This window comes from Pezoporus flaviventris, unplaced genomic scaffold (assembly GCF_033815535.1).
Source record: "Pezoporus flaviventris isolate CSIRO_AGI_PZ_B2104156 unplaced genomic scaffold, CSIRO_AGI_Pfla_v1 ptg000047l, whole genome shotgun sequence".
Taxonomy (NCBI): Eukaryota; Metazoa; Chordata; class Aves; order Psittaciformes; family Psittacidae; genus Pezoporus; species Pezoporus flaviventris.
Genome location: NW_026892595.1, coordinates 17,934,737 through 17,961,943, shown reverse-complemented (window position 1 = coordinate 17,961,943; position 27,207 = coordinate 17,934,737). Strand labels below are relative to the sequence as shown.

At 36.5% G+C, this 27,207-nt stretch overlaps 1 protein-coding gene across 3 annotated transcripts in view; it reads left to right on the top strand.

Annotated features, from left to right (window-relative positions):
- Positions 1-27,207, top strand: part of SLC25A13 (solute carrier family 25 member 13) — a 100,101-nt gene that overhangs the window by 57,742 nt on the left and 15,152 nt on the right. For all 3 annotated transcript variants that reach the window (XM_061468533.1, XM_061468531.1, XM_061468532.1), the window contains 8 exons: positions 550-688; positions 1,514-1,607; positions 1,781-1,865; positions 4,021-4,105; positions 4,555-4,713; positions 11,604-11,656; positions 12,701-12,781; positions 25,038-25,178. In XM_061468533.1, the coding sequence (XP_061324517.1) occupies positions 550-688; positions 1,514-1,607; positions 1,781-1,865; positions 4,021-4,105; positions 4,555-4,713; positions 11,604-11,656; positions 12,701-12,781; positions 25,038-25,178 (837 nt within the window). The remainder of the gene's footprint in view (positions 1-549; positions 689-1,513; positions 1,608-1,780; positions 1,866-4,020; positions 4,106-4,554; positions 4,714-11,603; positions 11,657-12,700; positions 12,782-25,037; positions 25,179-27,207) is intronic.

Here is a 27,207-nt window from a genome sequence, read left to right as displayed (position 1 = left end):
CAGTTCTCATTTGAGAATGAATAACTGTTTGAATCTTATTGTTCCCATTTTAGTTCACTGCCCAATATAAGCCTGAGAGATTACTGCTGGTTTTCCATGTCTTGAAATGCCTGTGAATTTAAATGTTTCATTTGACCTTTTCAGAATATGTTTTGATTTTGTGGAAATTTTCTGTATAGTAATACACTTTACATGTAGAAGTAGATTTCCTCATTACTAGAAATAAGCCGACTTATGAAACATTTCCAACTGAAGCAGTACTGAAACTTGAACTTTGTAAATTACTACTAGTTATGTTGTTATAATCCTGCATATGTGGTTGTTTAGGTTTGTAGGGTGGAGAGAGTTTTACATTCTGATCATGATTAGTTTCGGTAACATAAGAATCTTTCATAGTTTTCTTTATTTTGCAATATTTTTTTTTTAAAGCCAGCCCGTGCTACTGTTGCTCTTGTAAAATAATATTGTTTAGAAACCTTTATTTAAGGATTTTTCTTAGTCTTGTAACAGTCTCCTTTCTCTTTTCTTCTTTTACTGTCTCTACTGTAGGCTGCTGGAGGTACCACTTCCCATCAGGTCAGCTTTTCCTATTTTAATGGATTTAATTCTCTCCTTAACAACATGGAGCTCATTAGAAAGATCTACAGTACTCTGGCTGGGAATAGAAAAGATGTGGAAGTCACTAAGGGTTGGTAGAAATGTTTGCAGTCTGGAAGTTTCCTTGGGACTTTGATTGGGGTGGGTGGAGGGAAAGACCTCATCTGTGTGCTTTTAAATCAATGAGAGGGGGAGAAAGCCTGCCTCATTAGCGTTCCTTGGTAGGCCACTCAGTTTTGTACACTCCTGTTGGAGTCCACCCTCCAGGTTTTCCATTTTGTTTCAATCAGAAAAAGGTCCCAGTAAACTGGCGGTGGGGGCAGGGTGAGGAAAGTATGTAAAGATATTTAAAAGTTTAAAAAACTTCCTAGGACTCCTGCCAAATTGGCAGCCTATTAAAGTGACCTTGAAGGGTAGTTGAAGAATTCCATAAACTTGTATTGGCGGCACAGTAAGCTGATCTACAAGCTTGGAACAAGGTGTTATCTGCTGTATCTAACCACTTTTATAGAGAATTCCCTCTGCAATGCCAAAGTTTCATTAATGTAGCCTACTGGGACTGTGCATGAAAAATTCCACGTCTCTTGACTCCTGTTTTGGTTTTTTTTCTGCCTGCTTTTTAGTATTTTTTTTTCCCTTTGACCTGCGACTGATTGATACCGTATGTCAAATATCCTAAATCCTGCTGATAGTGTTAAGCTTTAAGACCAGAGAGTTGTACTTACTTGCATGAAGGATAGACCATTTAAAACATACATTTATGTAGTGGTGGGTCACCCATATTCCCCTTCTCCTTCCCTCATCATACTAATATACATATATTTTTATACTAAAATATAAGGCAACTCTGGGGTGCTCCGGATTATTTGTTCTGGTTTGATTAGTTTTTCTTTTCTGTATTTTTATTCTGTTGCAGAGGAGTTTGTTCTGGCAGCTCAGAAATTTGGTCAGGTTACACCCATGGAAGTTGACATCTTGTTTCAGTTAGCAGATCTGTATGAGCCACGGGGGTAAGTGGAGAATTATCCATCCTCCTCTCTTGCCTTTCCTCCTCTCCTCTTGGAAGGGGTGGGAGGTGGTGTTGGGGAACAGGGGAGTGTAATGTAGTGGCCATGTGCTGGTAACTTCTTGTGATCTGTATACTCATCTCTAAGCAAATGTTAAGCTGAATCTATTTCCCCAGGCGCATGACATTAGCTGATATTGAAAGAATTGCTCCTTTGGAGGAAGGGACATTGCCCTATAACCTGGCTGAGGCTCAGAGGCAGGTAAGGACAGAAGCCAGTGTGATGCTATTATTGGTTTCCAGTGCCAGGTAAATAAACAGCCACTGTCCTGTGTTGCCAGATAACTTGCTTTTCTCTTGTATTCTGGAATATCTGTGAGGAAAACTTTGTTAGAATTTATTTTTAACTTGTGTCATGTGCTCTCCATCTGCTCTCTGTGCCCCTTTTTCGAGCTGCCTTTTGACAGGTTAAATGTAATTTACTTTGGAAAGATAAAATATGTATGAGTGTCATCTACTCATTCAGTAAATATTAGATGTATACTGAATTAAGGTTTTCTGTTTTGTGATTCTGTTCACTCTGTTCTTTTTAATGAGGAAAGAAGACTTCCTGTTTCAGATATGGATAGTAAATTCAGCATCTAGCCTATTAGATGGCTGCTCTTGTTCTGAACACACAGGCATGTTCCTGGCTTCAGAGTACTCTTTGCTTTGCCTTATGCTCTGCTGAATATCAGTATAGGAGAGATTTTTATGTTTAGTCTACCTTCACAGTCTCACTGTTAAAAGTGTATATATATGTAAGCATCAAAATATATAAAAGCATTAATATTCTCTGCATTTCAAAGAACAAATTAATATTGACTTTTGATGGTATAACAGCAAATGAACTTGTGTTTGAGGGAAAAGAAATAGGAGTGTTCTTTAAATGTCAAACCTGTTGATTTTTTAGTTTTCATATTGTTTTTGCATATCTTATATTCTCATTGACACAAGTTTCTATACAGATGGGTTTAAAACTAACCCTCTGTTTCTCTTTCTCTGTCTCTATTTTAGGGCAGCCTTAACTTTGTGTCTTGTGAGACTTAGGGATTTTTTTTTCCTGCTCTGGGTCTGTGCAGAGACGCCAGTTTGACCACAATGAGTTGATGCAGGCTACATTTTTAGGACTACCAGGCCATAAGCCAGGCCTCTGTGTGTGTGTGTACACATGAGTCTCTTCTGTTTCTCTTTCTTCTTCTCCCTCCCCTACATGTGAACACCCTCAGCACTGCTCTAAGACAGTATCTAGGGTGGTGGTTTTCTGTTTATTTGAGCAGCGACTAAATGTTGACTGTGCTGGGATGAACTCAAATGAGTTGGCTCCCAAAAGCTCACCATCTATTCCTAGAAGACTCCTAAATGAGTTAAAAGCGTTTACATTGGACTGAATATCAAGTATCATAAGTTACAATAGGTGGCAGTAAAATGTAGCCAAAAATGCGGTGCTGAAAGTAGCAGCTTCTTCAGTTTTTGCTTTGAGGCCATTGTCTTTGCTAGTATGATTTACGCCATTGTAAGAGGCTAGGACATATAAACCTACTTGAATCTTACTATTTCTTCTACATATGTGTCCATTCATATGTCGCCATCCAGTTCCTTTTTAATATCAGCTGCTCGAGACTAAAAAGACTTTCTGACCAACTCCACCTACACTGGAATATTAGCTAAGAGCTAAACAGATTTTCAGGAAAAAATTGTATAAATATTTTTACCTTGTAATATCCCCCCCCCCCCCCAAAAAGAGAAGTATTACAAAAAGTGATAGTAACTATGGAAGGCTTAACAACCCTGCAGAACTTCTGTTTTCCTAATTCTTTTCTTTCGTTAGATAGCGATTTTAAATTGGGAGCTCTTCTGAAATATATTTTTCATCAGATTGAATCTTATAGACTGTGAGCAAAATGAAATTGTGGGGGTGCTTTGTGAAACCTTATTTCCCTTTAGCTAATTTGTATGAACAGTGCTTGCATACTTGTTTTGATAGCTTGAGAAGTAATAGCTATACCTGATTCTGGTGACAGTAGAAAGAAATTCCAAACTGGAGTTGCTTTTAGCTGTAGAAAATTAATTACTTAAGATGCAATATGTGTGCCCTCATATGCACACTTAGACTATTGATTTTGGAGCTGTATAATTTAGTTGTAGTATAAGTCTTTATTTTCTTTGATATTCCAGTCTGAAGAGGCTACAGTATAAGGCTCTTAGAAACCAGTGGAAAAGAAATAGTAATTGAAAGCAAAATCTCCATTGTATTGTGGGATTTTTTTCCAGGTGTCTGTGTACTTGTATCTATCTGTTCATGAGATGTTCTCTTGTGAAATACGATGTTCTGATTATTTTTGTCTTTCCTTTTGTTTTAAATCCTGCCTTGACAGAAAGCTCCAGGTGATGTGTCTCGACCTATTCTCATCCAGATTGCAGAATCAGCATACAGGTTTGCCCTTGGTTCAGTTGCTGGAGGTTAGTCTTGGCTGAGGAAAAGAATATTCATCTTCACTGTTTGGGTTTTTTCTTCTTTTCTGCTCTTCTTCCCCTTCTGCCTTTCACTTCAGTGTGGAAGGCTTCTCAGTCTTCCCCTTCGAGCCATGTCTAAGGGATGGGATAACTGTAAGTGGAAGGGTCATGTGGTCTGCAAGAGTTTTGTAATTTATGAGACATTGGAGTTTTCAGGTGGTGTTCCTGTCTGATTTGTCCCCAAACCAGTTTCAGAAGAATCAGATTAATAATAAGGTATGGCCAGAGAAATGCTTTTTGTTAGAACTGTGGGAGATAGTTCAATGTATCCAGAATATATTGTGGAGAAAAAGCATACAACTGGTACTTGAGATGTATATGTGGAAGATAAAAGTTGCAGTCAAACCTTGCAGATGAAAAATCATGTTTTGTTAGAGCTTGATTTTTATTTGCAGCTGTTGGAGCCACTGCTGTCTACCCAATTGATTTGGTAAAAACTCGAATGCAAAACCAGCGCTCTACAGGCTCTTTTGTGGGAGAACTTATGTATAAAAACAGCTTTGATTGCTTCAAGAAAGTGCTACGTTATGAAGGTTTCTTTGGGCTTTATAGAGGTAAGTTTAAAAGGCGGTATATATTAATGATAAGATACTAGTAAGAGTTCAGTGGGACTCTGGAATTTTAAGCATTTTTTTTTAAGACTTCAATTTTGCCTTGTTTGTGTTTTTGTTTATACTCTGTTATAGGTGCAGGTCTTGCAAACTTGATAAATAAAACTTCATTGTAATGAGAACATTTCAGTAGGATCTCTCTGTCCTTTTCTCATCTGCAATTGGGCAATAATAGTAATTTCCTACAGCAGAAATACACTGTTCGTCAAGTTTTTATTTCCTCAGTAGTCCTTAGTATCAAGGATGTTCTGTCCTGTGTGGTACGAAGTTAGATCATCATTGTTTTTGTTTCGGTGTTCTTTCTTGCCTGTTTTCTTTCTATTTAAAAGCATAAAACCACAGAGAATATATGGTACCTTGTTATTAACCAGAACTCTTTTTCTGATACCTTTTGTGACAGAAAGGTCTCTCTGAACCAGTTGCATGTGCTTCACTAATCATTGGGAATAGTCATCTTTATCAAGTTTCATGTATACCTCTTCTTAGCTTTTCACTGTTGAGTCAGCCAGAGAGATTAGCTGGGTTTCAGCCCACTTACATTTATATAAGTAACCAATACACTCAGGTTATGAAGTTAGCTGTTCCAGGTTCCATTTGTAGCCAAGGGAGGAGGTTCCAAAAGCTCATTTACTGTGTTCAGTATGTAAATCATCCTCACTTGGGTATCTTGGATAAGTGCCTGCAGGTAGATGGTAGCTTTTATTATGTTCCTGTCCCAGTTAGGGCATCAACGGTGTGCGTTCAGGTAACACAGAAGTAGTCAGAAATAATCATGAACTGCGACATAAGACTGCAGTTCTTCTCTGTCAGAGAGATAAAGGAAATTATATTTCTATTATCCCAGTTATTGAGATCTCTTACTCCCCTCTGCTAAATTCACTGGGGAGGATTTGAAACTTGTGTTACTTATTTCATTTTTGGCCATCTTGCTTTGAAACTTTACTTAACTTTTGAAAATCAGAATATTGTAATGGGAGAAATAAATTGCTGAAAGCAGTTGAGAATGTAGGATTTCAGTGAAATGTTGTTATGATCTGGCAAAGCTATGTGCACCTCAAAAAAAAAAAAAAGTTAAGACTGTGTGAAACAGCATTAAAACAAAGTAGTGTGATAGATGTGCATTCTTTAACATATGACCTGAGTTACTAGAGGTTGCCTAAATAGCTTCTCTGCAAAATACAGACTGTAATTATTTCATCATTATTGGAGATGGGAAGGCTCTGTTATTATTGACTGAGTTTGAGGCAATTTTTTGAGTAATAATTTGATAAGGAGTGTTGACATGGTTTCTATTCTGTAAAGATCTATACAATCAGAATCATAAGAAGTCACAGTTATAGAATGAAATTTATTCCCTGCAAAAGCATGTCTGCTTCTTCAGGGATCCTGAAAGAATAAATATGCAGAATTCCGCTGTTAGCTTCTTTTGTCATATTGAACCTCTGAAACAGTAATTTTTTCACCTGGAAAAAAAAACCTCTCGGAGTAGTCTTAAATGCATATTCTTAATTCCATTTGCTTGTCATGTTTTTGGAGGGATTTTTTTCATGTCTAAATTGGGGGACCTTTAGGAACCTTCATCGGTATAGCATGTCCTTCTGTTCCCAATCCCCTTTACTGCTTTTCAGTCTTCCAAGGAGTACTGCATAGTGAAAACTCAGACAGCTTGGTGGAACTGAACTTCTAAACCCAGGGCAATAATCTAATTTCTGGATTATGTAGTAGAAATCGCATAACAGCATAGAATACCATCATTTCAGAGGCAAATTGAGACCTGTGTTTCTGCAGATTCTCTACTTAAAGGGCACCCTGATTTAGCTTCTCTTTTTAAAGCGTCAAATAAGAAAAACTCCTTAAAAATGTGGAGTTTCCTCTGTGCAGTTCTGTAAATCCGAACTGTTGCTTGCTCTCTAAGGAGATGACGTTGGAGAAGGCTGAGCAACTGAGTGCAGAATGAAGGTTTCTGGTTAAGCTTCAGAGGATAAGAAAATCTGAAAGGAACATTTTATCGACTAGTTTACTTGACCCAGTTTAATGTAGTAAATCTAATTGCAAGAATCATTTCATTCTGGTCTTAAATGTTACACTAGGTAAGGCAAACTACAGAGTACATTAATTTTTTCTGCTCACGGGTAACTGATACTCTTTCTTACACTGTGGTGTGTTCAGAGTTAAGTAAATGTGGGGTTTTGTCACCGCTGGAGGAGGGGCTAGTAAGAGTTCTCCTGCTTAGCTGAACAGTAATGTAAAACCTTTAAAAAAAATACAGTAGAAACATTTGGAGCAGTGGTCTCTTTGTCATGATACACTGCAAGAAAGCAAGCAGAAATTATAAACCCTGCTCTGAACTCAGCCATTTCAGATGATATTTTAATGCAAGGCACGTATTTCCATCCAGTGAAGTGAACCGATTTTTCTTTTTTGTATTATTATTTTATTCCAAACTTGAAAAGGGCAAAACCACCGTGTTCTCAACCACCTTCTCAGATAAGGATAAATTACACCATCTTGTGGATATAAAGAGAGCACTAAATTTTGTTTAGTGTCAGTTTGGTTCTAAGGGTAGTCAGTGTTTCCATTGAAAAGATACTTTGATTTAAAAAAAACAACCAATAAAATAAACATGATATAAGCCTCTGTAGAATCTTTATAATTGTTCATTATTGGAATGCTGTGTTCTTGGATTTATTTTTTTAAGACTGTACATCTGAGATAAATTTTTCATTTGTCTGTTTCTCAGCATGGCTGAAAAGAATACTCATCTTATATACCTGTAATTTACTGTTGCGTCTACATTTATACCTGAAATACATACTTAGAAACTCACAGGTATTTACATATATGCAAATATAAAAAACAATTTTGGAAGTTGTGATTTGTCAACATCTCTTTTGACTGATAAGGTCACCTACATTTGTTACTTTAATCAGAAGTCCACCTGACAAGTCACTAAATGCTTCACAGTCTTAAGCAGTGCCTCTAATAGAGATTATTTCGTCTATACTGGATAGAAATTTTGTGAGAAATGCAAGTACCAGACATAAAATACAGCTCATTAAATTGCTCAGTAGTCATGTTGTTAATGTCACTCTCCTAGAGGATGGGAAACACAGGAAATGCTGTAGAAGACTGTCATCTGTGATCATTAACTATTGAGGAACTTGCTCATTTTATATCTTCCAATTGTTCTTCTAGCACTGCAGTGACTCCAGATGCCATCTAATCTTAGATTTTAATCATTCATTCATCATCCAGCTTTTCATTATTACAGATGCACTCCCATGCTAATGATACAACAAGACAGTGGCAGAAACTTTCCTCCAGAACTATGCAATGAAGTACCATTTTTGTAGAATGGAGCTTACTCCTACCCAGAGTTCTGTCAAAGCAGAAAATCTTCAAGAAATACCTGATTTCCAGTCTGAGAGTGCTGTGCTTGAATGGCACCTGACGATAGTTGTCCAGTCTCTTGTGTGAATCCTGTAAGAGAAAAATTTGGCAGTATTCCACTACCTCCTTTCTATCAGGTGTTCACATGGTTTGAAATATTTTACCTAGACTGAGAACAACTCCTTCAGACACATCTGTTACACAGTGTGAAACTGAAATTTCACTGTTACACATCTGAAAAAATACTTTGGCTAGATAAGATTTCTTTTTTTTTCTTGGTGCCATGGCTACAGCTGGGCTGGAGGAGCTATTGCGTGTATGTTCACCATGTATTAGCCTGCTTTCAGCACGTAACTTGTATGACATTGCAAACTGAATGCAGCTCTTGGTGCTCTCTCTCACATATACCTTTACTTTTCCATAGAGTTCTATAACTGCAACAATATGTCAGCTATGAAGAGGTACATGGTAATTGCTACTGAAAAGCCTTGGATGTATAAAAATGGGTTGAATAACATGTTTGCAATGTACTATAGTAGCAGGATGCCTATGTACAAAATGTTATTCTCTGATGTTGTAAGAGGCATACATTTTTAAGACACTATCAGACATTTCGAAGCCTGTCCTACATCTCTGTGTGTGTCATATTGCTGATCTGCTAATGCACAGTAACACTGAAAATTCCCAGAGTGTCAGGATAACCCCAAAAGGAAAATGACATTTTCCTATGTGTCCCCTTATGTGCTTTCTTTCTTCCAAAACTTATCATCTTTATCATGTTCAGACATCTTTCAACAGTGTTTCAGGGCTTCCATCAAAACAGTAAAGAAAAAAGAATTTAGTTCTGGTGGTCATAACATATAAAATGCACCGGTACCACTTGCAAAAAGCTTTATTACATAGGTATGAGAGCAAACAAAGTCCCTCTACCTTCCTAAGCTTCTGGAGGCAGAAGGCCTAGCTGGTGTTTGGCAAGGCTTTAAAATGTAGTATTAAAATTAATGTTGCCTTTTTTAGAATACTGTATGCTATCTTGCAGTAGACGTATAGAGCATTATCTGCAATTAAACTTACAAAGCACTTCTGTACTATAAAATTGTGTATGAAGTAGAGTCAAAGAGGAAATTGCTCTGGGTTTTTGGTTGTTCAGTTGGGTTTTGATTTTATAATTTAAAAAAAAATCAATGGGGTTTTAACTTCTACCTATTCTATTTAATCTTTCTTTTCTACATTGAAGTTTTATGGAAAGTTTTGAGTTGTCCCATTCAGATTTGAGTGCAAAAGGAATGGACCAGATGGGAAAAAAATAACTTGTGCCAAGATAAACGTGGTTTTCCTGCAGTTTTATATGTATCTTTACAAATGCAGTGTCTTAGCAGCTGAAAAATGAAAACTAGTAAAAAGGCCATCTTCAGGTCAGTCTAGTGTTAATGAACTGATTTGTCCTGCTTATGTTGCTTCCAAAACTGCAGGTTCATACAGAGCTTCAACTGGACTATTTTTATAATTTTATATCTTGATATTTTAAAATGTCTTTTTCTGTAATTTATTTGATATAACTTCAAAGTCATGTTATGTATAGCTTAGGTTTAGTAATATGTTTATATATGGGATTTTAAATTAATGATCTCCAGGTTCCTTGAAATTACTTACCTGCTTACAGACCTGCTCTAATTCTACTGCATTAGGCTTAGGATCAGGTAGTGCACTTGTAAATGGAATGGGTTTTTTAATCCCTGAAGATACAGATTCATTAGCCATAGTGTCTGTATATATACATATATATATATATAAATTATCTGTATAAAATCTATGTATCAGTCTCTAATTATACAAAGCCAGATGTCTTATGGCAAGATGTAAATATCATAGCAGTGAGAAAGATAATTTTGCCTGTATAAGGCTAAAACTGGAAAAATCCTACTCATTGTATATCCTTGTATTGTCTTAGTGCTGCAGAAAATGTATTTAGTTACACAGTTCTGTCTTAATAGTTTTTCATTGAAGTCTGGATTCAAGTCATCTGTGAGCTAAAATGGCTTAAGAAATTAAAATTTTGCAATTTAACTTACTCTGCGGATTCTTTTTGTTTGTTTATTTTGAGCAACTGTGTATGAACTTTGTGTTACTTTATTCTTTTCTTTGAATATTCAGCCATATGATCACAATGCAACATAGTTGTCTTGGGTAAATGTTAGTTCTGTGTATGTACATCAGCTGTATTACTCTTTTTGAAGCTTGAAAACCAAAAATGCTAGTACAGGTGCAAAATTTTAGAGGCGTTAATATATAAATAGGGCTGGCCCTCCTGCTACCGCAAGCCAAATGGTGCTATTCTCCAACATGATTTCCTTATTAAAAGCATCAGTAGTAACCAGTAAAGCTGATGGATGGTAGCAGGATGGAGGAATACACGTACACAGTGCACGTACAGTTTTGCCTTTGTTATTCTGAACTGAGCTCTTTGGGAAAATGCCATTTTGGCAAGTTAGCTTTTAGAGTTGGAACCTTAAATATTGTTTTTCCCCAAAAAATAAAACTGTGGAGAGGTAAAAATGTCAGGCTTTGTAGGAAGCACCCAAATGTACTGCCTGAGCTACTAAAACAAAGGGGGTCTGCACCAGGAATAGCTGCGGTGATTTTCTTGCATTTCCGAATGGTGTCCTAATTTCATTATGCTGATGAATGCCTGCAACACCATTCAAGCCCCAGATAGTTTGTAAGCTTTGCATACTTTAAAGCTGTGGCATCCAAAAGTTTACGAAATACTGACAGTTCACACTGTTCACTTCAAGCAAGTGAAGCCGACAGTCAGATTCCTGCTACTTCCAGTTCTGTAGTGCATCACTGCTAACAAAATCAAATAGGAAATTCCATACCTGGGAAGAAAGCAGCATAATTTCCTTTGTTTAAGAACTAGTAAGTTAGCTGGGCAAAGACTTCAAGAGTTCAGTCACACATGTTTGAATGTTTTGCATTATTTGGATTACAGTCCCTTTGGGTCCTGCCATCTAATGCCATTGCTTTTACCAGAAAAAGTTATTAGACTTGTGATTTTTGGAGTCATCATGTATCTCACAAAATTAATAAGAAAGTCTTAATTTTTGTGTGATAAAGCAGAAAATAAATGTTAGTTTATGACAGAATACTGTAACAAAGTTGGCAAATCTGTATTAGTGTTTAGGCATAAAGTGAACTGATATTATGATTTAAAAAAGCTTTAAAAACCGAAACAAATACATACAGGCATCAGTAGCACCTGAAGTAGTAGCACAAAGTTGGTTCTCAAAATGGAATGTTTAAGTACTCTCATTAAATTTAATAACACAAAATTGCTGTAAAAATTGCCCATTTCTAGGTGCTGATCTCTACATTTATTTGTCGATTTGTTTAGTTAATACCAAGTTGCTTAATGTATTGAATTTTCTGTTTCCGTGTTACAGGTCTGTTACCGCAGCTGTTAGGAGTAGCACCAGAGAAGGCCATAAAACTTACTGTAAGTTTGCAAATAGATGGTTTTCACATTTCTCCACATTGTAAAGTGTACCTAATTGCAATTACCACGTTAACAATTTTTATCCTTAATGTGTCAGCAACATAGCAGAGTGTATTCCATCATTTTTGCTTGATACAAACTTAATTGCAAAAAACACAAAGCAACTGTTTATGTCTGACTTGTGAACATCAAAAATGGCATACAATTCATGTGCAAATATATATATACAAATGCATTTTAAGAATCTTATAGAAAACTTATTTTTGGACTCACTCCGAAATTTAACAAGCTTATTCAACTTGTTCAGCTCATCTGCTTGTTTGTAAGTAGTGCAGGCTTTGGTTTCACTTCTTAGCAAAAATGAATAATTATTAATTGGACTTGGAGAACTTTTGGTTTTGTATCTCCATGTGGTCCTGTATGTTTAATTTTAGCACAACAGGATATACTATAAGCATGTAGTGAAATGTCAGTAAGAAAGGAACTTGTTGCATGCATTTTTTTTCCCCCTAAATGTTTTACTTCTGTAATTCTGCAATTTCTTGAATGATTTTAAGGCACTGAAGAATTTCTTATAACCCATTTTAGTGTATTTTTTATTAGCCTGTAAGCTAGTATTCACCAATGCTAGGAGTATGTATTTAAAAAAAAGAAAGGTACTTAATACTACTAATTTAATTACTGTTGTGTTAAAATTTATTATTGAACATTCTGATACCAATTTGAAATTGCATTTAAATTTGTAAACACAGTGAGCTTTTCTATAATCCGATTTTATCATTAATTTTTATATAATGATTTTATTTAATTAGTGATTGGTGTCTTTTTTCAATAGTAAATATTTATAATTAAGATGCAAATCTTTGTTAAAAAGAAAAACATAGCTTTACAGTATTTCATTTAAGATCTAAGATATGTTTGGCGTATGAGTTTGGAAGCTTCATGGATGTATTTGCATTTTCAGTTGCACAGAATTTGCAGCTAATGAGTGTTTTCTCCAACCTTTTAATTTATCAGCTTTCATAAATGTTTGTTTTTTTAAAGGTTAATGATTTTGTGAGAGATAAGTTCATGACTAAAGATGGCTCTGTCCCACTGGCTGCAGAAATTCTTGCTGGTGGCTGTGTAAGTATCTTTCATTTCCTTCATCTGAGATTCATGAAAGTGCTGAGTGTAAGATAAACTATGTGGACTAAGGCTTCTGTTTAACCACAGATCCTGTTCAAGAGCAGACTCTTCTAGAGCATCTCAGTTCTTTCCTAGATAGGCCAGCCATGCTTGATGAAAGGGTAAATGTTTCTGTGCATCGTGCCTTTTAACTGTGCTATATAATTCTCACAGCTTAGAGTTGTTTCCTTAAAGAATGTCTTTATTCATGTTGGCTGTAGCTTATGGCCTAAAGAGGATTCATGCTAACCTTTCCAGAAGTTAATCATTACTTACTGCTTTGTGGCACCCACTCTGCCACGTCACTTCTTTCCTGATATGTTATTGCACTCACTAATTTCCACTTTTTGCAGTGATACTGGATTTTTGAAATGGCAAAAACTACTCATGCTTCTTTGAGTTCGTAGCAGACGTAGGCTGTGTAATCTTAACTCAGTACATCATGCATTCCTGAATGTAGGCTGTATTTAAAACCCACTAAGTTTTTAAGAGTGTTTTGCTTGCACAAAGTAGTATCTTAATGAACAACTGGCATACTACTGGGTAAGTGATAATACTTCACAGTTTGGTCTAGTTCTGTCTGTTCATATTACAGCTTACTTTATCTGGTGTATTGATTTTGTTCAAGCAAATGTAAATACTTTGGGTAAAATGAATAGTTGTTCAAAGACCAGTGCACTTTACAGATAAAGAACACTGTTTATTTAAACTGGCTTTGATCACTGGGGCAGAGCAATGTTGGTATATTTTCAATCTATCTTTGTTTCTGCTGTCATAAGACTGATGAGCTCACATTTTCAAGCAGCTTCTACCTATGTTAGAAACTACAGTGAGCAGCAACTTAAAAACAAATGCTTGTGTCTTAACCTCAGTAGGTGCGGAGACTTGTGCTGTCTGTGCTTGCAGAGCACGTACTACGATTATCTGAGCCTCAGGGTGCAGTGGCTTGGTTGCCTTGCAGGCTGAGAAGCCCTGGCTTTCTGTAATTCTCAGGAGATGGGGCAGGATTTGGCTGCTGTCTCACTGCTCCTTCTGTTTGATCACTGACCTGTTGTAGACTGCCAGGTAGGATCCCCTTGTTCTGTAACTTTAGGAGCATTCAGGGGAGAAAAAAAAAGAAGGGGAGGGAGAGAAGAATGTGGGTCTCTAAAGCCCTAAATAAAAAGCATGTTGTAAATGAAGGAAAAATGCAATAAAGCGCTTGCAGAGTAAAAAGTGTTTGCCCCTTACACTAATAAAATGTCTTATGAACATAGCAGCCATAGAGAATTCAGCAAAATTTTCATTTAAAATGTCATTTGATCTAGAGTTTTTATTTTACAGACTGCTGTGAATTTTTTAATGCAGTACGAAAAGCACTCTTTACAGAGAGCTGTCATTCATGAGAATGCTGCAGCAAGCTTTTTGCCAGTAGTTCATTGTAAACTAAGAGTCTGCTTTAAGAGATAGGTGGTTTGAGACATATTTTAAATGTGCTGTAAATGTTGGCTTGTCCTATTTGGTATTTGAAATATATATGTTAACAACGAGATGCTGCATAAAGTTGTAGCAGTAGACGTGCGGTGGCAGAATGCCCTGAGTTTTCTTTTAACTGCAGTGTTCCACTTAAGGGCATAGTCTAGTGCCAGGTAGATAGGTTGCAACTTGTCTTTTCTGCAGGTGGTCTTTGGTTTTTTTGGGGGTTGTTTGTTTGGTTTTTTTTTGTTGTGAATTTTGGTGGTTTGGGGTTTTTTTTGTAATTTTAAACCCAATTCAGACTAGCAACAGAGACTCCCATTACAAGTGGTGCCGAATGTTTTGGAGTGAATTTTTCTCTCATGGTGTAAATACATGCATGAAAGACATGCATTTTCCTATAGCTTTCAGCCTTGTATTGGCCTAACTTCTTGTCCCTGTTTAAGCCAACATGAAACCTGCAATTTCACCGTGGAAACAATAAGGACACCGTTGAATGCTTTTGAGAATTTTCAGTCTTGGATTTTTACCTCATTTCACGATGTGGTAATCGCATGTGTGGGAGGCAAGAAGACAGGAGTGCATGATGTGTTAGAGTCTAAAAAGGGGCAGCCAACTAAGATGAATTTCGTAAAAGACACCTGCCCTATCACCTTTCTGCTCTCCACGTCTTATTCTCAGCTGTGATTGTGTTAGAAACACAGATGTTAAATTTTCCTTGTGCGATTCTGTTTCCTTGGAGTGTATCATTGCTTATGCAAGGGCTGTGTGCTGGGATGTGCGCTAGATTTTAATGTTTTAAATACCAGTCCTGTGAGTACAGCATAGTGTTAATACCTAAGAAAGGGAGAACAAGCAGATACTTGGATGGTTTGGGTTGTTCAGTAACACAAAGGGCTTTGAAGGGGTCAGTTTCACCTGTGTAGCTCCACTCCACTGTTTGCCCAACCACTGCCAGGCGTTGACTTTTAAGTCCCCAAGGAGTTAGCTTTGCATCATAATTACTGAGAATTAGTACACATGGCTGACTTTTGCACTTGTAACTAAAGCTGATTGTTTCATTGAACAAGCCTTTTTCTGTTTTGTAAACTGTTTTCTCTCCTCAAAAAAAAAAAAAAAAAAAGAAGAAAAGAAGAAAATAGATCTTTTACTTCCTGACCTTTTGGCACTTAGTTCAGTTAACAGCCTGTTTCATAGCTTTTTATTATATAAAGATGAAAGTGATAGATTGGTTGAGATTTATTTTTTTGAAGACCCCCCTGAATATAATTTAAGGTGTAACCTTTATATTTTTATCCAGACTCTTAAGGAGGGTTGCTATGTAAATTACTAACTCACAGTTTCTATCCCCTTTGTAAGAAATTTTCCTAGTGACTGTGGTATTTGTTACCCATAAATATATATATAACTTCCCGATTTGCACAATGCCTGACACCCACCATGAACTTTGGTCTCTGCTGGGCATTTAGGTTTCTCATCACTCATGCGAATCCTATATAGTTCTTCTTATTATTAGACTACTAAAAAGCTTCAGTTCCAAGACATAACGTAATGATGCTGTAGACCTGGGATCTGCCGAGTGTCTAAACCACAAATCTGACTTAACCTCCTTTAATGAAAAAGTGCACAAATGTGCTAGGTTTGATTTCTGCTAATGCTGTTAACTTATCTTCACGGATTCCTTAATAAAAGGATGCTCTTGGGTAAGCTGTAAGTACAACTTGAAACATTTTCTTGTACAGTGGTAATAATCTTGAGGTTTCTGTAACCTTTCTTCATGGTCTTTTTATTTTTTTATATTGTAAATACAAAACAGTCACTAGTCATACTGAGTTTAGCTGCTTGCTTCTTTTAAACTTAATTCACAGAAAGCTTCTGTTAAAAATAACCTGATTTTTTTTTTCTTTTTTGATACAGCAGTGGCCATTATTCTTTTTATTTTGAGCTATATTAACAAATTGTAAACTCTGTTTGTAAAAGTGACATAAATGTTATTTTTAGGGTTTTGATGTGTTGCCTTTAACACTAAGCTTTTAGGTGAGATGGTCATGTTGCTTAGTTCCTTAAATAAAACAGCTTCACATTTAATTGAAAAGAGAACGTTGTGTGTCTGGAAGTTAACAGGGAAAGAGATGCAAAAATGCAAAATAAAGAGTGATCATAAAACACCAAATACAAAGGAAACCAGAGGAAGTATTACAGTGTGACTAAAAGAAATAGCTATATGGTATTTTGCCCTGTCTGCATATATTAATACAATTCTATAGGTAAATCAAAGGCTTTATTTTCAGCAAGAAGAGAGAAAACCGTTTTGGTTTATTAACCTTTCCTTGTATTTTCCCTCCCCTTTCCGAGCATACACAGTCCTTTTCTTCCCAGATGCTCAGTGTGTGCTCACTATTAGCCAGTTTAAATCATGTAGCACAGTACAATTACAGACCCTGTACAGATCTGCTTTTATTTGAATTGTCAAGGCAATTTTAGGCATATTTCTGGAGACTTTATAGTAATCATAATAAAGTTAAAACATATTGGATCAGCTTGGACAACCTCAACCCTGCTATGGAACAGAAAATTTAGATATGGTTAAGATTGAGTTCATCTAGAAGGTGCAAAATCCTGTCCAGAATTAATTTTTACAAAGGAATATGATGTGAAATTCCAGATCAATTGTGCCAAATAACTGATCCAGTGCAAACAGTTCTATTGAGCTACTTACAACATTTATGTTTCATAAAGTAATAAAGATAAGTCCACATCTGAGCTGCATTTTCTCTCTGGCATTAAAATACAGGTAGAGGGTGTATGGACTGCAGTTCCCATACTTCTTACATCTCTTGCAAAAGTGCAGACATTTCGAAGTTGTAGACTAAAGGAGACTGAAGGTGTCATTCTTGTTTTCATTATTCAGAAACCTAAATGTAAGAAAATTCTGTTCTGTTTGGCAAGGGAGGCGAAGCAGTAGGGAAAGTGAAACTGAGCGTTGGGGGGGGGGTGGGGGTGGGGGGTGGGTGGGGGGGGTGGAATCAATGCAGGTGTATCTGGGAAAAAAAAAAAAGAAAAAAGTAACAGTTGCTATCAGAAAGAAAAGTTTTGGTATAGTTTATTGAGATAGTTAAGTAATGATGGTCGTCTTGATGATTGCTCATATTATATTTGAAAGCAAATGCATACATCTTTTGAACACTTAACAGATTTATTCTCAGAGGTCTGTTCTCCCTGTAGTCAGGGAATCTAACTTCCATTACTTTCAAGGAGAATTCTTCCTGCATGTGTAAAAGCCCAACATTCACATTTCTTGTTTGAGGAAAAGTTCAAAAGCTCCTAATACGTTTTTTTCCTTGATTAAATTTAAGGCTATTTTCTTTTTACATAAAATAGATGTTGTTAAATAAATTAATTAGATTTAAAGTCTGTTTAATATAATTACTATAATGTAACTGAATATACTATAATTAATTAGTCATTTTTACAGTGTAGTCTTCTGAACCACTGTAATCATAGCTATTTTTAACATACTGAAAATACTTTAAACTAATTGTAAACTTTTGTCACAAAAATCCCAGGCTAGATCTGGACTTAGATTTGACTTCACGTTTCCAAGCCTGTAGTACTTCAGCACTGCTCTGTTTTCATTGTCTCTGATTAATTTTCAGCTAATCTTCGATTTAAACCTTATAGTGAAGTTTTGGAAAGCAACATACAGTAACATGATAGCCCTTCCAAGAGGTTGTACCAAAGGGTGGGGAAGTTCCTGGTGTAGAGTTCCTGCTTTTCTTTGACCTCACCCCATATTTCCTTGCAGGTTTGGATGTTTTAAAAAATAGTTTGCTGAAATTTTCACCAGTCATACCTGTTTAAACTGGCCTTTCCTGAAAGCAGTGAGGAGTTGTGCAGAACATGATTTCACTCTATTTTGAATTTTTCTTTTTCATTTTAATTTTTTCCAAAGGTGTTCTCCCATAACAAATTAGAGGTACTTTCCCCTTTTGTTTCCTTTTCCTTTCTTTCTCCCCTGAAAAATGAGAGATGGGGGGGGGGGGGGGGGGGAGGGAGAATTTTTCAAACTAAATGGCGATGAGTAGGTTTAGGTTGATATGTTTCTGTTTGAAGAACCGAACAATTCTGAGCTCTTAAAGTCCATTTTTTTTCCAACAGACATACTTAATAGTCTTTCCATTTGAAATCTATTCTTTGTTTTCCCTATTAGAAATAACGACTGCAAAATTTTATAGTTGTATACATTACAGTATAAAACATATATTTGTTTTAATAATTATGTTTTATTACGCATCCCTTTCTCCTATTACCCTTTCTTTTACTGGCAATAAAGTATTTTAGTGCTTACCAGTGCAGGTTAAAAAAAAAAACAATCCAAAAAAACAAAGCTTCAAACTCAAATCAGGAATTACAATCTAGCTTTCTGTGAGAAAAGGGAAGATATTTATGATGTCACAGTAATTTATGATGTGATCAAGAAATAATGGGCCACAGTTTTAATACAGCTACCATGCCTTAAGACTTGAAAGGTCTGTAAATCATTAAATGATTCTACAACTAGTCAAAATAGACAAGTAGAGCAGACAGAGCCAAACGTTAACATATTTGACAGGTCTGCAACTTAATTGCTTTTATAATGCCAATCAAGTAGGCTCCACTTTGATTTTTTGGCTAGGCTTCTGAGAACTGAATTACCTTTAACGTGGAAAATATGAAATCCACAGTTTTAATTTTTTTCCCACTGCAAACTTGGTCAATGCTTATAACCAAACCATACTGGTGTTTGTTTCTGTTTAGCCAGGTCATTAATACACTGTTGCAGGACAATCGTCAAAACTTGTATCTGAGTCTTGGAAACCTGTCTGAAGCAGTAGCAGGAATATACTCCTGTTCAGACTAATTGCAGTTCTATTTATGAGCACATTTACATGAACATTTGAGGGAGCTTGCTTTGAATTTTATGTATACTTGGACACTAACAGGACTCTGCGATTCTAGTAGCATTCACTGCCCAAAGTAAAACCTTAGGCAGACCAAGAGAAGCCTGTCCTCGGAAGGCAAAAGAGATTAGCTGGAGAAAACCACAGTTCTGCCTGAGCAGCATGAAAGCTGTTTCTGTGCTAGCCTGGTCAGGGTAGTGAAAAGCAGATGATTGAGGGCTCAGGAAATCTCCTTGTGATCTGAAGAAAAGGTATTTACTATATGAACTCCCATTGCTAAAGAGCATTACCAGAATCCTGTATTGATATGAACGTAGATGAGACAACACAAAATAGCACGAGATGGCTTGTCTGGATTTTTGAAGCCTGGCTTTATTTGGAAAAAAAGGTAATATAGAATCAAGCTTCTGAGAACCCAGTATGCTTTGCCCTTGACGTGCAGTGCCACATAATTGAGGTTGTCACCTTTGAAATCTGTAAAACAGTCACTTTGGACAGATGTCTGTTACTCGGTAGCTCTCGTGGTAACAGGCAGCAGCTCAGCATAATTCATCTGATGCTCTTGGGATCTTTTGCCATACACACATCAAGACTTTCAGAGGTAGTTTAAAGCACTGCAGTGGCACTCCATAAATCTGGCTTCTAAGCCTTGTTCTGTTGTAGAGTTAGCATGTGATTTTGTGGTAAATCACTGAATAGTCCTGTTTGTAAGTTGCCCTTTATTACACAGTGAGGATGGTAATTCTTTTATTTTTGCATTTTTCGTTTAGATTTTTTTTATTTTTTTTTTTTATGACATGGAACAATACTTTGTGTCTGCACAGTGCTTAGCACTTAAGGAACCTTGACTTCAATTAGGATTAATGGATGCTAGCAAATGCACAGGTAAACAAGCTGCAACTGGCAAGGAGTAAAGGCCTGGGACAGTGTATAATGACTGAACGTGATAAAGAGTTGACTAAAAATTTTGAAACTTGCACCTGCTTGGCTTTTTGTAAATTGAATGAGTAACCAAGGCACTGTGGACAGTTTCTTTTGCAGAGGTTGATTTTGGATAATTGTGTAATACGTTGCTTATGTATTTTAATGGTTGCCATAATGGCTATCCCTGGGTGATATTGTTGGGAAATATTAACACTCTAACAGCAGTAGTAATCCTTTCTCCATCCATGAAACCTTAAAAGGTGATGTGTGACAAGTTGGATGGGATGGAGAAGAGAGATCTAGGCTGACCCTAAATTCTCTTAGCTGAGAACAGGAAAAAGGCTTTGATTTGAAGTAGGTAATAAGGTTAATTAAAAGCACAAGAACATCTGATGGACAATAATGGTGAAAGGAAAAGAATGTAGTACTCTCTTCTGGGATGGAAAACACAGAATTTTCTTCCTGAATTACAAGCTGTATTGTCTTTAGAACCTGCACTGAAGCTTTCAAATGGAGTTGTGAAAGCCTTGGGAGAGCTGGGTCTGGTACACTCATTACGTATCTAATCTCGTAAGTGCACAAAATGTCGTTACATTAAAAAGAACAGGAATTTTTGTGTCTTAGTGTAATGTGGGGGGGGGTGGGTGGGTGAAAATTTGTTTATTTTCCAGTAAAGTTTGTTACAAAATTATTTGAACACATGAAGAAACAGAAAACATTCTGAGTTCTTAAACTGGAGTGTTGTTAAGTGGTTGTTACTAAACTAGGGGTTTGTTTGTTTTTTTTTCACTACAGAGTGGGTTTTATTTCCCCATGGACAAAAAAAAAAAAAAGAAAAGAAAAAGCCACCTCAATGATTTCTACTTCTCCCTTCCGTTCAGTAAAGTACGAAATTAGGAGGCATGTGATAGTACTGTATTACTGTACAAGACTATACTGCCATCGAGAGGTGTTGGGTGATATCATACCAAGTGCAGAGTTGAAGAACTGCGAAAATGAGGAAAAAATCCAAACAACCCAGCTTGGTTTTAAAAATTCAAGTGGGTGGGTGCATTGCCAGCTGTTCATTTGTTAAAGCACATTGAACTCTTACAGGTATGCCCGTTTCTAGCTGTGTGTCTATGAGGAGTTTTTGGATGACAGAGGTGTTTCCCATTTGTTTTCTTGTTTTATATCAAACAAGGACATAAGTGCTTGTGATTAGGTCAAATGTTAAATTCTTTCAGAATCATACGAGCCCTTTGTGGGCCCTTACAAATAATTATCTCTGCAGTACCTCTAGGTATCTATTCCTATAAATAGCTCAAAATTGCAGTTTTTATTTTAATCACATGATGATAACTGAAAAGTAATAGATTTGCTTTTATAGCCAGATCATTTGTTTCCTTAAAAAATGATTGGAAGAGATGATACGGGATTTAGGTTTGAGGCTGTTTGGGTTTGTAGCTAAAGTATACAAAAATTGCTGTTACTGGAAACTATCTGTATTAAACAGTTGACAAAGTTGATTTTTGTGACACTTAGTGGAGTAATCATTAAGCTTGAGCAGCCTCAACTTACACTGTTTATTCTGGCCAGAAAGAGTAGTTTTTAAATTCAGACCTTCGGGAGCATATTTCAGGATTCTAAAATGAGATACACTTTCAGCTGCAAAAGTCATCTTTTGGCCAGATAGAATGAATGAGCAGGATGGTATGATGTGCTGATGATGGTTTGTCTGTTTCTTTCAGTAACATTTATACCAGCACCTTGAACAGGCTGGAAAAAAGATAGGTTGATGAGGTTTCTTTCATTGCATTCACTATGCGAATACTCAGAAAAAAGGGAGAAGCTATGCTGTTGTGATTCAAGCTACTGATTTGGAGATCAGGATATCATGAGACTCTTAAAAGTTGTGTGTGTTTCAGCTAGGGGGACATGTGCACTGGGTGTACAATTAACCCCTTTACTTCAAATCCCCTTCTTGTAAAACCAGAGGCATTGTACTTTCCTCACAGGAGCACTGGGAGGAAATACTATTAATATTTATGAGACACTTGGATGCTATGATGATGAGTAACACAATAGGAGTTACCAGTACTAGATAAGCAAGAAATCATTTCATTAGAGAGTATAGTAGCCATCTCTGGTTTGCTTCCCCCCCCATTTTAAGAGTAAGGAGCTGCAGTTACCAGCGCAGATGGTTAAATAATAGAGTGATAAAAGCTCCCCACCAGGCAACTATACTTGTTACTGCTAGAACTGCCTTTGCACGGGCTGATAAAGTTGCTTTCTTGTCCCATCACAAAGCAGGCAGGTGGTAGAAACCCTCCTACTGAGACCCTCTGTCAGGTATTGTCTGGCTCATCGCTTTCAGTTATTCACAATTTGATTTTTGGAGTATATCTTTGATCAAACTCAGAGGATGACTAAGGTTGTTGAGGGAGTTCCGCAGTAACACCTGGACAGTTCCATGGAAAGACTTCATTGGAAATTTCCAGTGTCTTTCTTCAAAACTTCTTTGTGGGCAGCAAAACTGGCCGCCTTTCTAGTAATGCCTGGTGCATGCAGGTCTCAGGCGTTTTAAAAATTTGAATGCAGCAAGCTTGATTGTATAAAGTAGGTAAATAATAGCATCTGCATTTTTCAAGAGGAAGTCTTGTATGATTTACCCAGAGCCACAAACACCTAATGCTGCAAGTGTTGATGTGGCCAGGTTGGGTATGTAGACATAAGCATTTATATGTGCTAGCACCTGAAGTACTGTTTGAATTCAGAAATTATTTGCCTTTATTCTCTAAAATCAGATAGATGTTTCTATTTCCATTCTTTAAATATGGCATTCACTTAAACATTTTTATAGATTTAAATGTTAAAAACCATTTTAATAGATTTTTAAATTGCTCAGTGTTCTGGTGCATTAATATTAATAATAGTAACAGTAATAATAATACATTAAACTTAATTTTGTTGTCATCTTTTAAATTTTAATATGGTTTTCCCGTAGTGAAAATTGAAGGAACACTTCCCATGGAGTCATGGCACAATGAACTTCAAGAATATCATACTGAGGAAAAGTAGTTTATTTGTTCTAACATAGATCACTTGGTAGTACCTTGTAAGAAGTGTGTTTCGGAGGAGGGCTCTGGTATAGCAAACTTGCAAATGAACATTATCACCTGCAATTGGGATTTTTTCCTTTTAAGAGGAGAATATGTGTGATGACGTGTGAATGCTTAATATTTGTATTATATAGAGCAAAATGTTTATTTTATAGGCATTTGTAATTCACCATAAGGAGAAGTGAAAGAAACAAGTTTTTATTTTGAATGCTTGCTTAATATGTTTCAGTTTCAGTTCAAAACTAAAGTCAGCATATGTGCCAAATAATTTATCAGTCTAATTTCTGATGGCAACAAGAATAGCAGTTTTATACGTACCAGAATTCTGGTTTGGTAAAAGCAGTTAAATTAAATTATGCCAATTTGAAAGTCAAACCCAGTTGAGTTACACAAGAGCATGCTTTTTCTGGTCAAAATAGGAAACATTTGGGATATTTTGGGGGTTATGTAAAGACTTTAATTTGTAACCACACTGTGTATGCTCAGTCTAAGTGGTAGGCAGGAATAGTTGTTCGTGCGATTTGCTGTTTCTTCAGCATATCATTTAAACCATATTACTGCACATATTTTTGATTTTGAATGATAGTTAATCTGAGCTATGATTAATTCTTTGAACATTTGGATAATTTAAAAAAGATGTGCACATAGTGCTTACATACTAGACATGGCTAGATGCAAGTGCTTTTACATGCAACTCGTTTCATTTTAGTCATTACCTTCTAGATAAAACCTCACTGTTTTGTGGTGGGGAGGGTGAGGGTTGCCCTTTGAATAGTTTGTGTGATTTCAGAACCTAGAGAAGGGCATAGCTGTTGGGCCACGTAATTAAGAAATTAAGAGAAGTTAGAATGACAGTCTGTTGAATTTGGGCCAGATGATGTTTGAATGAGTATGTTTTGAATACACTTAGGTAACTTTTATGTTACCTTTTTTCCTTGTTTTAAATTTTTAACTCGGGATCTGTTAGTGGAGCAGAAAAGTTATGCCGTGTATTACATATTGTGAGATATACCTTATGGGAACTGGTGGGGAGTCTGAAATGATTGCCACTGTTGTGTTTTAGGTGTAACTTTCAAAATTGATTGAATGATGTCTTCCCAACAAATGGAGACTGACACATTAACAACATTTAGTGGTTCTTGATTAATACAATCCTTCAGTCTGTAGACCTTCTTTTCTTTATTACCTGGTGCACAAATAATGATGAGCTCAGACTCTTGAATCAGACAGCATTTAATGGCACTGAACTGGGGTTGGGTTTTTAAAAAGGTACAGTATATCTGACGTTCTGGTCTTTGGAATCCATGTGTTCTTTGTTTTATGAAGTCATGCCGAAATTAAAAACGCTTCTGCCAGACTTTTGCTCTTCAATAGTATGTTTTCACTTTCTGTGTACTGGCATGCACATCTCAGTTTCTTTACTAAGTTACTAATTTTGCCTTTCACTTTGTTACTTGCTTTACAGTGTTCTTGGCTTGTCAGGATTGTGTAACTTTGTCTTGGTGAATGTATTCTTGCAGCAAGAGTTGACCTGGTGTCTGTCTTATGTACTGCAGTGTCCCGCAGTGGCTGACTGTCCTGGGTGTCACACCTGCTTCCTCTCTGTTTTCCCTGACCAGTCATCTCATGGTGGGGGTGAACTGCAGTTCATCAACCTCTAATACACTAAAACTTCTGTCTGCTAATAGCTTAACCAACTACAGCAGGATTTAAAATGTCTTCTCTTAAATGTACCAGGATGTAGGCTACGAATAATGTCGCACATTAATGTATTGCCTTCCACTTCTATTTCAGGCTGGAGGTTCTCAAGTGATCTTTACCAATCCCCTGGAAATTGTCAAGATTCGATTACAGGTGGCTGGAGAAATTACTACTGGTCCACGAGTTAGTGCCCTCAGTGTATTACGGGACTTAGGCTTCTTTGGTCTCTACAAGGTATGGATTTTATGTATATATATGAACTAAAAGCTAATTCTGAATATTTCAAATCAAAGTATCATTTCATTGTTCTCACAAACTTTCATAGATGGACATAATTGTACTTTAAAAAAATTCTGCCTAATTGTATCTTCAGTTTTCATTTCTGAGGGAAGAAAATGTCTGGTTTTAAGCATGTGATTTTTTGTGAATCTTACTATGATTTCTTTTCTCACTGCAGCAGGTGTAAGTATTGTTCTCTGAGGATTAGTTTGGCAATTCTGATATTCTGCCTGGTGTAAAAATAAACGTATTTTTCATCTGCTTCATGATATAGAGCTTACAGTTTTGGAGCTGTGCTTTTTCTCTTATGTGTTTGGTTCAGCAGTTTTCCCAGATGTCATTGTTAATTTGGTGATGGGAATTAATTGCAGCACAGTAGTAATGAAGAAATACAGACAGTGGGAGCCCCGCATAAAAATAAACTCCTAAAGCAAGCTGCTTCTTGTTACTTTAGAAGAATATTGCCACAAATAATATCAGAAAAAGCTGCTTTTATGAATATATACTACAAACTCTACAATTCTGCTTTCTACATTACTGTCCTCACATAGATACATAAATATGTAGAAATAAAGTTAGGTTTAATGGCTGCAGCAGGATTAGAAACATCTTCTGTTTAATAAGATGCATGCTGCAGGTAATTTAAAGGATTAACGTACTGCCTTGTACTTTGAGATGAAGGAGACAAGATACAGGGGAGTATGAAAAGTCTTGGAGTAGTCTGAGATAGCCATTACATGCAGTATTGAAGCAAAAACTATAATAAATGCCATATACTGCAGAGTACCATGTGGTGTTCGTCCACGTTCTGCAGCCTGCTTCTTGGGAGGAAGCTTTCACATCACTTGTTTGTGTCAGTATTTTCAGTGCAGCAGTCAGTATTCCTCTATTTCTTATTTACACCAGTGCATCTGTAAATTGAAGATTCTTCAAAAAACACCAAATAAGTTTCATCCCTCTCCTCCACAATATTGAAATTCCATCTCCATTTTTAAGCATCCAGTCCTTTTGAATTGTTCTGTTAACATTACAAAGAGGAAGCCTACTCACAAGTAGATGTATGTATCTTTTGGCCTGGAGAGAACTTGCAGGTCTGAATAGGATTTAATGAGGAGTTGGTTTTCCCTTTAAATTGACTTGCTAATTTTTTAGGTGTTTTACTGAAGCTGATGCTATTGTGTAAACTCCTGGTAAATGGCATTATAGTGTTGATCAGGTCAACATTTACAACTGAAAACATGGATATGGTAAACAGTCTGCATCCCTGAGGCTGTGCAGGAGTGGAGGGCAGCTACTGATTTTTACTTGGGCCAGTAAAAATGGAACATAAAATAAGAAAGCTTGATGAACTAGTTTACTAAAGTTAGCATTTTTTAGATTTGTTTCCCCCCATGAATAACTGCTCTTGGTGGCTGAGCAGAACTTGCTACAGTTTTCCATTTTTAAATGGCATTCATGTCTTGGATTATATTATGAATTATTTCTGTTTCGTAGAGTAGAAACTCAGTGAGTATTTGTAAGGAATATAGCTGAACAGGAGCTGGTTACAGCAATGTGTTGCATTGAAACAGGCAGTTATTTATTCACATGCTACACGGTTTGGTTCATTCATTAAGTCCATTTACCTCCACAAGAAAAGCCACAGAAAGGTTTCGTTTTGGTTTTACTCTTCTGTTGTCTCTGTGTGCCTCTCACCCCTCCACCCTGCTCTTTGTGTACATGTCCTTTTTTATGTTCAGTTTGGATTCATTGCCTACAAAAACTTGACTGATTTGACAAAACTAGAGAATTTAACCTGGCAGTCACAGTCATCCACGCAGCACAACACAGGCAATGTCAGAAGGCTTGTGCCCAATTGCAAATGGCAATCCTATCTACTCCCTTTCCCATATGCCAGCAAGAGAGTTGGTGCAGTCACATAATGATTTGTAACAAGAAACTCATTAAAACTAAAGACTCCTCTTCATTATGGCTTATTTTGAAC